The following is a 14,033-nucleotide window of genomic DNA, read 5'->3' as shown; positions in this document are numbered from 1 at the left end:
ATTATCTAAACACTTTAAAATGTCTACTATGTATTTACCTGCTAGGGAAGGGAATATCCAGTAGTAGTTAAGGCCATAGTTTCGGGTGCTACTTGCCAGGTGTGCGATTTGGGACATTTCATTTAACCTTTCTGTGCCTCAATTCTCTCATCTGTCCAATGAGAATAATAAAAGTATCTGTCTCATAGAGTGATGTGAATTAAATAAATTAATCTGTGTAAAATGCTTAGAATAAAGCCAATAGATAGTATTACTATGAGTGTTACTTATTAGCAATATTATTTAACATTTAAATATAAGTGAAAAAGAAGGAAGCAAAAAGGAAATGATAAAATCCCAGAGCTGTGTTAGAGAAAAATGTTTAAGTAAATGACATGGAAAACCTTTTTTACTGTTCAGTAAAATACATGGAACTATCACACATAACATAAACAATTTTTAGTTCACTAGGAACTGGTTATGGTAGGAGTCATACAGCGCTGTGGGGAGGAAACTGACCTATGATTCAGTATCAAAACCCTTAAGATCCCTAGAGTGTCTTATTGTTTTATTATTTTTAATTGCTGGGATTGATTAAACAGGGATTAGAAAACATAGTGAGGCAGTTACTTGCTTTCATTTACAGATTATAATACTTCCTCTGGATCCCACTTTTAGGATCTTTTATGTACCTTTTGCTTTCAAAAGCACCCAAGGGATGGTGTCGTGCTGGTATAATCCTTTGAGTCTAAATGAAAATAAAATTATGAAACCATAGTTTATGTTCTTAAATGTTTATTTGAGAATAAATGGCTTGATTTGAAAAGTCTTGATGTGAAAGGACCCAACATGAATGGAATATGAATGGATACCTCCTTGTGTCTGAACACAGTGAAGTAAAAGTTGTAACACATGAATTTTGCTGCCACTGTGCCTATGGTTTTTGGATTAAAGCAAATGTAGCCTGTGGACTTGGTTTCTCCTGCCAATAGGGAAAATATCTTGAAAGCTTTATACTTTTTCCATGAATAAATGGCAAAGCAGTAGAGAATTACATAACATTTAATGAGTTTTCCAAATTGCTCAATTTTAAAAATTGCTTATCTCATATAAATTTATGATTATATCTATGTAGTCTATAGTTAGTGGCCTCCATGGTCTGCCATGGGACAAGTGGGGGAAAAGTTTTTAACCCAGATAATACCCCATTGAGGAAGTGCCTAGGTGTGGGCGGAAGGAGGGAATCGCCTTCCTAGGGGTTTTGCAAGAAGCTGTTTTACACTTATTGGCCACAGGTAGGACATTTTCTTAGAAAAATAAAATTACTCTGTCCCTGCGGAGGAAATATCTTCTTATAAGTAAAAGCAGGGAAACAGGGTATCTCCCACCCAGTAGCAGGAGCTGGGAATACAGACATGTGGAGGCTAAAGCAACTCCATCTTGGATGCTAATCCACCAAGTTGGCTTCTGATTTACCCCTGTTCCGGGAAAGGTCTAAGATTTCCAGTTTACCTACTATACCTCGTGTAAGAGCAGGTACTTACCATATGTCCTGCCCTTCGGTCAAACAACCTTCAATAATTCTACACATCCCTTCTAAATCACTTCTCCTGTGGTATATGAGCCCTGGGTCTTGTGGGTAATGGCACAGGGATCCACCGACTTGTCTCCCTGCCACCCAGGACACAGACATGGCTTCTGTTCGTTAAGTCCCTATTAGATGTTTCTAAGAAGTTGGATATGTCAGCCTCTTTCTTCAGCCTCAGCTTGTGCTGATTTCAGGGGTAGGTTTGCATAGACCCGCCCACCAGGAAACAACAGATGAAAAGACAAAAACCGAAAGTAGAGAGAACAGCAACCTCAGTAACAGCATTACCTATTTTTAGTTTGTAAAAAAGGAAAACCTTTGCGCCTTGGCAATGCAAACAATTTATAAACCAGGCAAAACCTCCAAAGGTGCTTAAAAAAGTCATTAAGATTACAAAAATAACATTTTTGACTCTTTCTTTTTTTTTTTTTTTTAAACCTTCCCACCGGTTGGGTAAAACACTGCTTGTCTTTAGGAGGGAGAGTGATGGCTCCTTCTATAGTTGTGCAGTCTGTACATAAAACAAAGGTGGAGTTGAAGAGGGCTGAAATGTAGCCCCAAGTTGCTTAGGCATTGGCCTGGTGCGGGGCTGATTCTGCTTGCAGACAACATCTTTTTCTAATCCACACAAGGTACTTCATAGACTAGCAGAGCCTTGAGAGGAATAAAACATAAAAACAAGAACAACGCTTTTGCTTTGCAAATAAATCTGTTGAATAAGCTGCCTGTATTGGGTTTGGTTGATTATAACCTGCTACATGTAGGTAGTTTGCCCATGGGGTTGTTTCTTCTCTACTAGTTCACATGTTTTACAATTCGAATTAAAATTCTAATTTTACAAAACCCTCAGATTTCGGTATGCCAAAATGGCATTTTTTAGTTGCTACAATTTAGGTTAAGTTGTGATCGAAAATGTATTTAAAAGTTTTAGACAAAATTTTTACTAACATATAGAATGCAGTGGTGTTATCTGGGTTTGGGAAAGTACTTTCTTTTAAGGAACCTCCGTTCATTAGGGAAATGATAAAATCAGGAGCAAACACTGAGTCACCTCTGATGATTTGTGGTAGTTGCTGAAATTTTTGTAGAATTTTCAAGGGTAAAAAACAAGTATTTCTTTTTTTTTTTTTTTTATTTTACTTTCAGTTCTGGGATACACTTGCAGAGCGTGCAGGTTTATTACATAGGTATACATATACTATGATGGTTTTCTGTACCTATCAACTCGTCATCTAGGTTTTAAGCCCCACATGCATTAGGTATTTGTCCTAACACTCTCCCTCCCCTTGCCTCACACCCCCAGACAGGCCCCAGTGTGTGATGTCCCCCTCCCTGTGTCCATGTGTTCTCATTGTTCAACTCCCACTTACGAGTGAGAACATGTGGTGTTTGGTTTTCTGTTCCTGTGTTAAAAAACAAGTATTTCTAATATTGCTGACTGCACACATTGAATTCTGATACATGTGGTAGAAAATGTTTGCCTTCAATTATAGGTAGTAGACGAAGAGTGCTCCTTGGGTCCTACCTCCACACTCTCCAGTGGTAGAACAGATTCCTCTAAACGTGCTTTGCCTTTCTCTGCTGCTTTGTCTATGCTGTTGTGTTTGCCAAGAGCAATTGTTCTCAATCCTGGCTGAACATTGAAATCACCTGGAGAGCTTTTAAAACTCCAAATACTCAGGCCACACTCTAGACCAATTAAACCAAACTCTCTGGACATAAGACCCAGACTCTACTGGTTTTTAAATTTTGCAGTATATTCCAATCAGCATCCAAGGTTGAAACCTTCTGCCCTGTAGAATGTTGCCCTCTTCTTTCTCTTGACTAACTGCCGAACACGCTTAAGTTTTAGCTTAGGAGTCCTTTGCTTGGGGGAAGTCCTTTTTGCCTCCCTCATCTGGGTTGGGTGCCCTCTGTGCTCCTGTAGCATTGCAAGCTGACCACTTTCAGAGTCCTTATCCCAATGTATGTTCTTTGTTCCTCTGTTTGCTCAATGAGATGAAAATTTTTTGAGGGCAGGGACCAGACTGTATCTTACTCTTCTTTATATCATAGAGCCTGATTCATGGTAGCTATTATTTTATATAAAATGCCTTTGGGAAGAATCATCAAGTGACTAAAATTTTAGGAAATAGAAGTAGCAGAGAGGAACTCTATGAACACGGAATGTGGGCATTCTGATTGTTCATTCAATAAGTTTGTAGGGAGCATGACTTTGTGCAGAACAATAAAACCATGAAGTCAAATAAGAGACGACCCCTGTGCTAAAGTTACTTTCATTCTGGTCTGGGAGAGAGGTGTATATGCCCATGATTGCATACAGTGTAATGTGTGCTGTAAGGAGTTAAGACCCCTATGAGGAAGTGCAGAAAGTAGCATGGGGTAGTGATTGGGGTAGAACACATTGTCTGGGAAAGTGTCCAAGAGGAGCTGACACTTGATCTGCACACTGACAGATGAATAGGAGCTAATCTGGTGGATAACAAGGGGAAGGGCATAGAGCAAACATTGAAGCACACGGAGGCATTTCATAGACAGCGTGTATGGGATTCCACAATCAGTTCTGTGCAGGAAAATGAAAGGCATGTGAACGGGAGTAGGGGGAGGTGATGCTTAAGACATAGGTGCAATGTATACAACTGTTATGTATCCATAAAAATTAAAAATTAAAAAATTTGGTGATACATGGTGATAATAAAGAGCCATCTTTATTATTAAAAAAAAAAAGACATAGATGTGATTCAAGACATTAGGTCAGGCAGACTGCAGTATACATGAAAAAAAAATGAGGATTTCAAATGAAGCCAAGGTCAAGACAGTGTTTATTGACTTATGGGTTCATTGGTGACCAGAGCCAGGAAGTTACTATGGTTTATAGCAGTGTGTGTGGATGAGTGTGCAGAGGCAGGGCAGGGAGCAGATTGTACAGGGCTGTATCATGAAATGAAGTGGAGGCAGAAAATATATATAAATAACATTTTCAATAAGTGTTGTTTCAAAAGCCCAAAGAGAGGTTATTCCATAGCTGGAAAGGATTGTGGGAGCAATAGAATGATTTGTTGTTTGCTTTTTTAACAAAAAGAGACCGCAGTATGTTTGCATGCTTATGGGAAAGAAACAGGAGATGTGGGCAATGAAGAGAGACCTGCCTGTAAGAGCAATTAGGTCCCCAGATGAAGCAGGTGTTAGCAGACAGTCTTGATAGATACCATGAAAATGTAAATTCCTTAGTTCACAATAGTGGCTGATTATCAGATTGTAAAAATACTGCACTCATGACAAGTAATTACAGTGTTCCCTTTTCTCTTATCTCACTTCGTAAGATTTCCTTTACTTTTGACACCACTAGAATCCTTAAAATGTAAATCAGCTGGTCCAACTATTATGATTCTAGAGCCAGGCTTTGAACCATATATTATGCCATGGCTGCTCTGATCAACTGAAATGAAAGATAGCTTCCAACCTGATTCTAATGAATTTTGCTGTTAAAGAGTTCTCAGAAATTGGACTAGTTTGAAATGAGAATAAGTTCATCACCAAACAAACCCTTTGAGGTATTAGATTTTTGACTATGAGAAACTGAGGTGGGTTTTAAATCCAACAATCTTGTTTGCCTATGTTGTTAATCATAGTCTCTACAAATTACACCTTCACAAGTACTACCATATATAGTAAATGGTCTATTTTAAGGTCAGAACTTGACACATAAAAGCAGAGACATTTTTAACAGAAATAATGATGTAATTTTTGTATATTTTTTCATTTATAGGTAACATTATTAAACTTCATGATAACCCCTGAGGGAATGCAAGATCAGCTTCTGGGAATTGTGGTGGCACGAGAAAGGCCAGACCTTGAAGAAGAAAAGCAAGCCTTGATATTACAAGGAGCTGAAAATAAAAGGTTTTAAATGTCATAAACAGAACTATTCTTATTTGTTTCTAGATCACTAGAATGAATTAAAATACATTTTACAGATCTCTTTTGTTAGATTTAATAGGAATACTGCAAGGGAAAATATAACAGGAAAATGTAAGGAATTATATACCTCTATGTCAATTTAGAAAACTGCATTACTGAGTATATTTTTACATTCAAGTTCTTAGGCACTGAAAGAGCTAGAAGGCCTGCCAGAAGTCAGGGCAGGGTATTTTCAAATATTCCACAAAGTTTTAGCACAAGAGTTTTAGTATTCACTGTGTAACTGAGGTAACCTGTTTTTACTGGAGCATGGTATCAATGAATATGTTGCATCCCACTTTCTGCTCATAACATCTATATCATAGGTAGAAAGAGTAAAGCTGTATAAGTCATGTAACATTTCAGAAAATAAACGGAGTGCTATTTTCTGTTCACTCTGAACTGAGATCCTTGGTGGCAGAGTAAATTGGCTTGCCGTATTTCTCTCTAGTTAGCCCATAAATGATCATTAAAAAGGGAACTGGAGCAGAAAGGCCCATCTTTGTGACATTTTACGAGATAAGAAATTAATTATAAGGCATCACCATTACAGATATTTGTCACAAAGTGATGCATTTCTTTAGGTTACAAGTTCTTTATTTCTTATAAAAAAACATATACATGAAATGATTTTAAATGACTTCTTTTTCTTCTAAGAAAATTTTGTTTTATTCCAGGCAGTTAAAAGAAATAGAAGACAAGATTTTAGAAGTTCTTTCATCTTCGGAAGGCAATATATTAGAAGATGAAACTGCCATTAAGATATTATCTTCCTCCAAGGCCTTGGCTAATGAGATTTCTCAGAAGCAGGAAGTAGCCGAAGAGACAGAGAAAAAGATTGACACCACCCGCATGGGCTATCGTCCTATTGCCATCCATTCTTCCATCCTGTTTTTTTCTCTTGCTGATTTAGCCAACATTGAGCCCATGTACCAGTATTCACTGACCTGGTTTATTAACCTTTTCATCCTGTCTATTGAAAATTCCGAGAAATCAGAAATTTTGGCAAAAAGGTAGGTAAAGGAAATACTAATTAATGTTAACTAATTAATGCATGAAATCAGAGAGTAATTTGTGACCTCCATTGTTGTCTCAGAGTGGTACAAGCATTACAGCCACTTACCTAAAATGAACTTGATTAATCATTGTACCAGAAGTAAATGTGAGGATTAGAAATTGAACAGATGTGTCCAAATTCAATCTGCCAAGAAACTGTTTACAGAGGTCTAGAATTATAATGTAATTCTAGAAAGAGAAAACGTTTACCTTATTTTTCATCTGCAAAATATATTTATGAATGGAAGTGTAGAAAGAGTAGTTAATACTTTTTAAAATATGACTCCTGTACGAATTGGCATTCTAAAAGTTGCAAATTCACATTTTAATATACACATCTGTAAAATTTGTCAAATGCTAGGGTAAAAAAATCCCAAACCTTGTTGTGATTATTTGTGGTAATAGATCTTCTTTTCTATTATTCTTATTTACATAAAATATATTACTGTTGGCTATTACAATAAGTAATGGAATTAAGACCTGACTTAAATCTACAAGAGAATTAAATTTCATTTGATTTTTTAAAATCAGTTAGATAATTTTCAGTTTGGTATTAAGACATGTTTTTGTTTTGTTTTGTTTTGTTTTGTTTTGTTTTCTTTTGAGACGGAGGCTCGCTCTGTCGCCCAGGCAGGAGTGCGGTGACGCGATCTCGGCTCACGCAAACTCCGCCTCCTGGGTTCACACCATTCTCCTGCCTCAGCCTCCTGAGTAGCTGGGACTACAGGCACCCACCACCATGCCCGGCTGATTTTTTGTATTTTTAGTAGAGACAGGGTTTCACCATGTTAGCCAGGATGGTCTTGATCTCCTGACCTCATGATCCACCCACCTCGGCCTCCCAAAGTGCTGGGATTACAGGCGTGAGCCACAGTGCCCGGCCAAGACATGTTTTTAATAGAGTTTAATGTGTAATTACTTTTTGAAAAAAGAAAGTAATTAATTACAACTGTTGCCTTTTATAACCTTCTTGATCAGTATGAACCTAAATACTTCAGTTTCTTGACTGTTCAGACCCACAAGGGAAACTCAATTTAATTTTTATCACTCATAGCTAAGAATTATTTTTAGAAATCCAAAATGTTAATCTCACTAAAATCTGAATTTAATTCCTTTATCATAGTAGAGGTCTAAAATTTTGAGTGTTCTTAGACTTAGCAATTTTTTGTTAGTGAGATTTATTATTTTACAAGTTTGAATATGAGACTAATAAAGATGTGAGTCTGACACTTTGAGCTTGGCCAAAAATATATATAGAGAAATAGATATCTGCCATTGAGAAAGAGAGGGAGTAGGTAGTTTTTTTTGGAAGAAATGCATTGCATAATGATAGAGTTTATTCATCGTTATGATATTTGAAAATGTTTAGTTTATTTCTTCCAGTTCTGAAATTTTCAAGTTTAGCAAGGATTACAGAAATAAAGAAAACAAAATTTTAAGTGATCTTTCTTAGAAAAGTTCCCAACTATTTGCATTATAAGTTAGTTAATTAAACATGCATGTCTGGTTTTCATACTAGATTCTGAGTTCCATGAGACAAGAATTAAAAAAAAAAAAATTATCCTCAGCCTAGGCACAGTGGCTCACACCTGTAATCCCAGCACTTTGGGAGGCCAAGGTGAGCAGCTTGCATGAGCCCAGGAGTTTGAGACCAGCCTGGACAACGTGGCAAAACCCCATCTCTACAAAAAATACAAAAATTTAGCTGGGCACGGTGGTGTGGGCCTGTAGTCCCAGCTACTGGGGAGGCTGAGGTGGGAGGATTACTTGAGCCCAGGAGGTTGAGGCTGCCGTGAGTCATGATTGTGCCACCACACTTCAGCCTGGGTAGTGGGAGTGAGACCCCAACTCCAAAAGAAAAAAAAAAAAATTCTTCCCAGTAGTTACTACAGTGCTAATCACATTATAACCACACAATAAATAATGCTCTGCTTTTCACTACTGGTCTTAATTTCTACCTTGCTTATAACAATAACCACTAGAATGTTAATCTGTTAATTAGCTTAAAATCAAGGTATTTTCTGGAGTCTAGAGAAGAAAATTTCTTTGGTCTGCCATTTAAAGACATTTTTCATATAAGCTTTAAAAATTAAAACAATTCTATGCTTTGAAAATAATGATGGGTCCTTTATTGTCTCCTATTATATCAAGTTAGAACTCATCCAAGGTATGGAATTTGTTTCTTCATTACTGTGCTTTTGTCCCTTAAGATATAAGGAAAAGCAAATCCTTTTTACCCAGATGTGTGATTTGGATGAAATTTAGAAAACAAAATGTGACCTTTTCTTTTTAGTTGAACTTCTTTAATTTCAAAACAATTAAAATCATATGTATGTCTGCTGTAATACTAAAAGTATAATTTTGGAACCAAAAGGTAAATAGAGAAAATAGATTTTAAAACTTTTATTGAAGTTATCAATACACATGAAGAAACGTGCAGAAATCAGAAGCATTTGCCCAGTGAATTCTCATAAGTGAGCAAACCTGTGTAACCAGCACCTCACTCAAGACACAGAACATTATCAACAGCCCAGAAGTGTCCCCTCCTGATCACTAACCCTCTCCCCCAAGGTGACCACTGTCCTGACTTCCAACACCGCAGGTTAGTTTTTGCCAGTTTTAGAACTTCATATAAATAGAATCACACAGTGTCTGCTTTTTTGTGTCTGATATCTTGCACTCATCGTCATGCTTATGAAATTAATGCACATTGTTTTGTCTAGTGCAGTGTTTTACTTACTTATTTAATTGTTAGTTTTCTATTGTTGGGGAAGTATGATTAAAAACTACATCTTCTCCCAACCCAGAAACTCTCTCCTCAAAGACAGTAGAGAAAGAAAATAGTTTTGTTGTTGAATAAACATTAAAAGGAACATGACACATAATCAGAGACAATCACAAAGAGATTGCAAAGACAGAGAGGAATCTCACCCCCTTAATTATTGAAGCAGATAAACCCATTACGTCAGACTTAGTTCATCCTAACTTTACTTGGCAATTGAAGTGACCATCTGTGTTAGCAAATTGGCTTTATCCAGAGGAAAACCAAACTTTTCATATCTGTATGACAGGAGGTAGTTTTGCAACTTGAAATAAGCTTAACTGAAGTTAGGCTCCTACCCTTCTGCAGCACTTTGGAGACAAGTGGGCTATCTCCCTTGATGTTTAGATTTCAAAGAAATGGCTTCTGGGTCTTTGAGAAAGACATTACTGGGTCATAAAACTGACAAAGGTCTGACTAGTTTTCAAAAGGGTTTATATACGTTTCAGCGAGAGGAGGAAGTACCTATAATTTTAGGTTTTCTAAATTACATTAAGAAAAAAAGGAGGGAAGGAAAATCTCTGTCCTTATTTTCAACATGAAGAATTGAGTCTCTTATTTTCAATTTTTACTTGTCCTAAGACTGTAACACAAATCATTTATCCATTCTGCTGTTGAGGATATTTGGGTAGCTTCCAACTTGGGGTTATTATGAAATTTTGCTTCCTTGAACATTCCTGTACATGGCTTTTGGTGCCGATATGTAACTGTCTTTGGTGGATGTATATCCAGGAATGAAACTGATGACCACAGGGCATGGTTATATTCCCTTTAGTAAATACTGCCAATAGTTTTCCAAAGCATTGTATCAAGAGAGAAACTTTGATCAGCCCTGTTTAATCTTTTTTTGTTGTTAAAGTAAACTAAGAGTTTCCAATTAAGAAGCTAGCTCCCAAATCAGAAATTAAAAAGAGAATGAGTTCTCACAGAAATGATTTGTTTTTCTGCCAATCATTGATAGACATCAAATAACTGGTAGACTTCAGGCAGTTATTGGACGATAGTTCTACCAAAAGCATAGAAAACATGTGACTATTAATAGTAGCCAATCTGATTGTTTTAGAATCTTAATATTGGTCTAAAATTATTTCTCATTTCTTTTTATTTAGGGATATAAATGTATTTCATTCTTGTTTGTCTTCTGGTAGTGATTATTATATGGTACCAAGAATATATTATGTTATGACTAGTATGGTATATACTGTGCAATTGCCATAACTTGGATCATCTGTTATTTATAAGATTTTAATGCATTAGAATTTATGTAACAGAATAAATAACTTTATGTAGCAAGCAAAATAAAACGAAAATAACATAAATATAGAAACAAAATCTAACTAGGATATGGTTTTGTTAAATATCCTGGAATCAATCTGTTGCTGTACAAATATGCATGTATATGTAATTGTAACCACCCAATGGGTTCTTCCTGTCTGCCGCACATCAAAAATCAACCCACTGATTTTATCACAACCCATTGTGATAAAGAAGGAGTTTAACTGATGTGAAGCCAGCCACACCACGCGGAAGATGGAGTTATTACTCAAATTAATCTCCTGAAAATTCGGAGGCTAGGGCTTTTCAAAGATAGTTTGATGGGCAGGGTGTTAGGGAGGAGGGCATGCTGATCGGTTGGAAACACAATCATAGGAACTCAGCAAGGAAAACAGTCTTCCCTGAGTCTGCTTCTGGGTGGGGACTGCCAGAGGAGTTGCTGGTCTTGGTGAGGCCATCCAATAGTCAGAAATGCAAAAGCCTGAAAAGACAGCCCAAAAGGTCAATCTTAGGTTCTACAATAGTGATGTTATTTACAGGAGTGATTGGGGAAGTTGAAAATCTTACCACCTCTGGAATCATGGCTAGTAAACTAAATGTCTTCCAAAGTTAGCTTGGCCCATGCCCAGGAATGAACCAAGACAGCCAGCCTGTGAGGCCAGAAGCAAGATGGAGTCAGCTATTTCAGATTTCTCGTACTGTCATAATTTTGCAAAGGCAATTTGATAATTACGCACACAGTTTTTTTTTCTTTCACTTTTATCAAGACCATTCTCACGTTATTAAGTATTCTTCTGAAACATAAGTTTTAGGAGTTGCACAATATACATACCATTGTATGAATGTACCATAATTTTTGTATTATAAGACTTTTGGCTGGGTGGGGTGGCTTACCCCTGTAATCCCAGGAATCGGGGAGGCGGAGGCGGGCAGATTGCTTGAGCCCAAGTGTTCGATACCAGCCTGGGTGACATGGCAAAACCCTGTCTCTACAAAAAATGCAAAAATTAGCCTGGCGTGGTGACATGCACTTGTAATCCCAGCTACCTGGGAGGCTGAAGTGGGAGGACTGCTTGAGCCCGGGAGTTCTAGGTTACAGTGAGTTATGATCATACTACTGCAATCCAGCTTTGATGACAGAGTGAGACCCTGTCAAACAAACAAACAAATAAATAAAAAACACTTCTAAGTGGTCTCCAGCTTTTGTATTGTAAGTAATGCTGCAGTAAATATAAGTGTCTGCATCTTTGATTATTTTCTTAGGCTAAAATCCCAAAATTAGGACAAAGGTGTTCCCTTCTTGCAGATTCCTGATATAAATTCCTTTCCTGGAAGATTATTCAAACACACAACTCCATCAGAGGAATATGAATGATCCTCTATCACTGTATCACTCACCAGCATTGAGAATGATAACTTTAATCTTTTTCACCTTAAAAGGTTATTAAAATACCATATTATATGTCCATTTTTACTAGTGATTGAACCTGAACTTATACTATGATTAACCTTTATAATTTTCCCTTCAATCTTTCTGTCTACAAGAAGAGACTTGTTTTAAAGTGCAGAAAATTTTGTTTTACTCTAAAAAGACCAAATGTGAGTCACCCTGTATTAATTGTATGGTACTGCTACAAGTGAGACAAATTCAATGCCATGCATGAAAAGACAACCTATTAGCATAATAATGGGGACAGAAATAGTATGTTTAAGTCTTCTAAGAATTCAACTGTATTTTAGCAACTATTGCCAAGTCTTTCTCTACAAAAACCTTTTTTTTGAAGTTCCCAATTAAAAATAAGATACATCAATTTGTTGTAATTCTCTTTATGGGAATGCTACAGGAGATAAAATAGTTAAGAAAATAGGCAGGTAAGGAAAAGCGGAAAAAAAAGAGCTAGGATGATTGACAGCTTAGAATATCAGTTAGGACATTGCCAAAATTAGCCAGGCATGGTGGTGCACGCCCATAGTCCCAGCTACTTGGGAGGCTGAGGCAGGAGGATGGCTTGAGCCAGGGAGGTGGAGGTCGCAGTGAGCCAAGATTGCGTCACTGCACTCACTCCAACCTGGGTGACAGAGACAGACCCTGTCTCAAATAAATAAATAAATAATAAAAAGGAAATATTGTGATTATTCCTATTTTCATGTTTTGCCTCTAGCAAATAAAAATGGAGTTTGCCAAGTTTTGTAATTTCTTCAACTTTTATGAATTTATAATGTGTAGCACAACACTAAATTTAATAAAGAAGCTACTAATATTAGACTATTTAATATACAATATAAAACATTTGAAATTATTTTACCCCCAGAAATGCTTTGTAGATAAAAACAGTCTGTAAACTTTTTAATCTAACAGATTAATATACCATTCACTAACTTTTTTCCAAGAGGAAGATTAAGTTTAAAAAAAAAACAAATTCAGTCCACAGTAAAATGCAATTGGACTGAAGTGTTTCTACATTGTGTAGGTCTCAAATTGGTGCACCCAATTAATGAGGATTCTTGATTGTTTGGGGGGTAATTGACCAGAAAGTTTATCAGAAGAACATACATGTAAGTTTCTTTAGAGTATTATCTTTAAAGTATATTTTTATTTATTTCCTTTATTTTCTGTTGACCCATAGGCTTCAGATTCTCAAGGATCACTTTACTTATTCACTGTATGTTAATGTCTGCCGGTCACTCTTTGAAAAGGATAAGCTGCTCTTTTCCTTTTGTCTAACCATAAATCTACTGCTGCATGAGCGGGTGGTCAGTACTGTTTTCATTTGTAAGAAAAAAACCCTTAATAATGCTGATTCATTAATTTATTAATTTGTATGGGAATATATATAAAAACATTGTAAATAGTTAAGCAATAATACTGTTTGTTATTATAGTTAAGGCAAGATGTTATCAGGAGAATAAATTTAACAGAAGTGAGATATAAATTAAGCACAGTTCATTATGTTACTATTAAATTTTTGTATGTTTTATTTTAAAATAAATCAATTATATTAGATTTTCATACAGCTATGCATATAAATTTACTTAATATTGATACATTTACACCAGGTAGTAGTGTAAATGTTTTAAAAACTTGTGCAAGTTACTGAAATCTGTGTAAAGTCACTATTTTATACACTTACATGTTTAAGATTTACGGATTTTATATGGTGATGTATTGGTTGAATTCTGAAGAAAAAAATACTTTATTCTTGCATTTCTTGCAAAAGTTGTATATCAGTAACTCATTATAATTTATGGAAAATAGTGGAAAACATGGCACATTGATGGGTTTCTGCCTTTCTACAATTTCTAGAGCCAATAGGACTCTAGGCAGTCATTTTGGAAAACGTGTGTTCGAATAGA

The 14,033-nt window shown here is 36.2% G+C and overlaps 1 protein-coding gene across 2 annotated transcripts in view; it reads left to right on the top strand.

The window, feature by feature from the left end:
• DNAH7 (dynein axonemal heavy chain 7) overlaps window positions 1-14,033 on the top strand; it is a 349,153-nt gene that overhangs the window by 258,368 nt on the left and 76,752 nt on the right. For both annotated transcript variants that reach the window (XM_054477799.2, XM_054477800.2), the window contains exons 50-52: window positions 5,337-5,470; window positions 6,205-6,540; window positions 13,307-13,433. In XM_054477799.2, coding sequence (XP_054333774.1) covers window positions 5,337-5,470; window positions 6,205-6,540; window positions 13,307-13,433 — 597 coding nt within the window. The remainder of the gene's footprint in view (window positions 1-5,336; window positions 5,471-6,204; window positions 6,541-13,306; window positions 13,434-14,033) is intronic.

This window comes from Pongo pygmaeus, chromosome 11 (assembly GCF_028885625.2).
Source record: "Pongo pygmaeus isolate AG05252 chromosome 11, NHGRI_mPonPyg2-v2.0_pri, whole genome shotgun sequence".
Lineage (NCBI taxonomy): Eukaryota > Metazoa > Chordata > Mammalia > Primates > Hominidae > Pongo > Pongo pygmaeus.
Note: the sequence above shows the minus strand (reverse complement) of the source record. Positions and strands in the feature narration are given on the sequence as shown.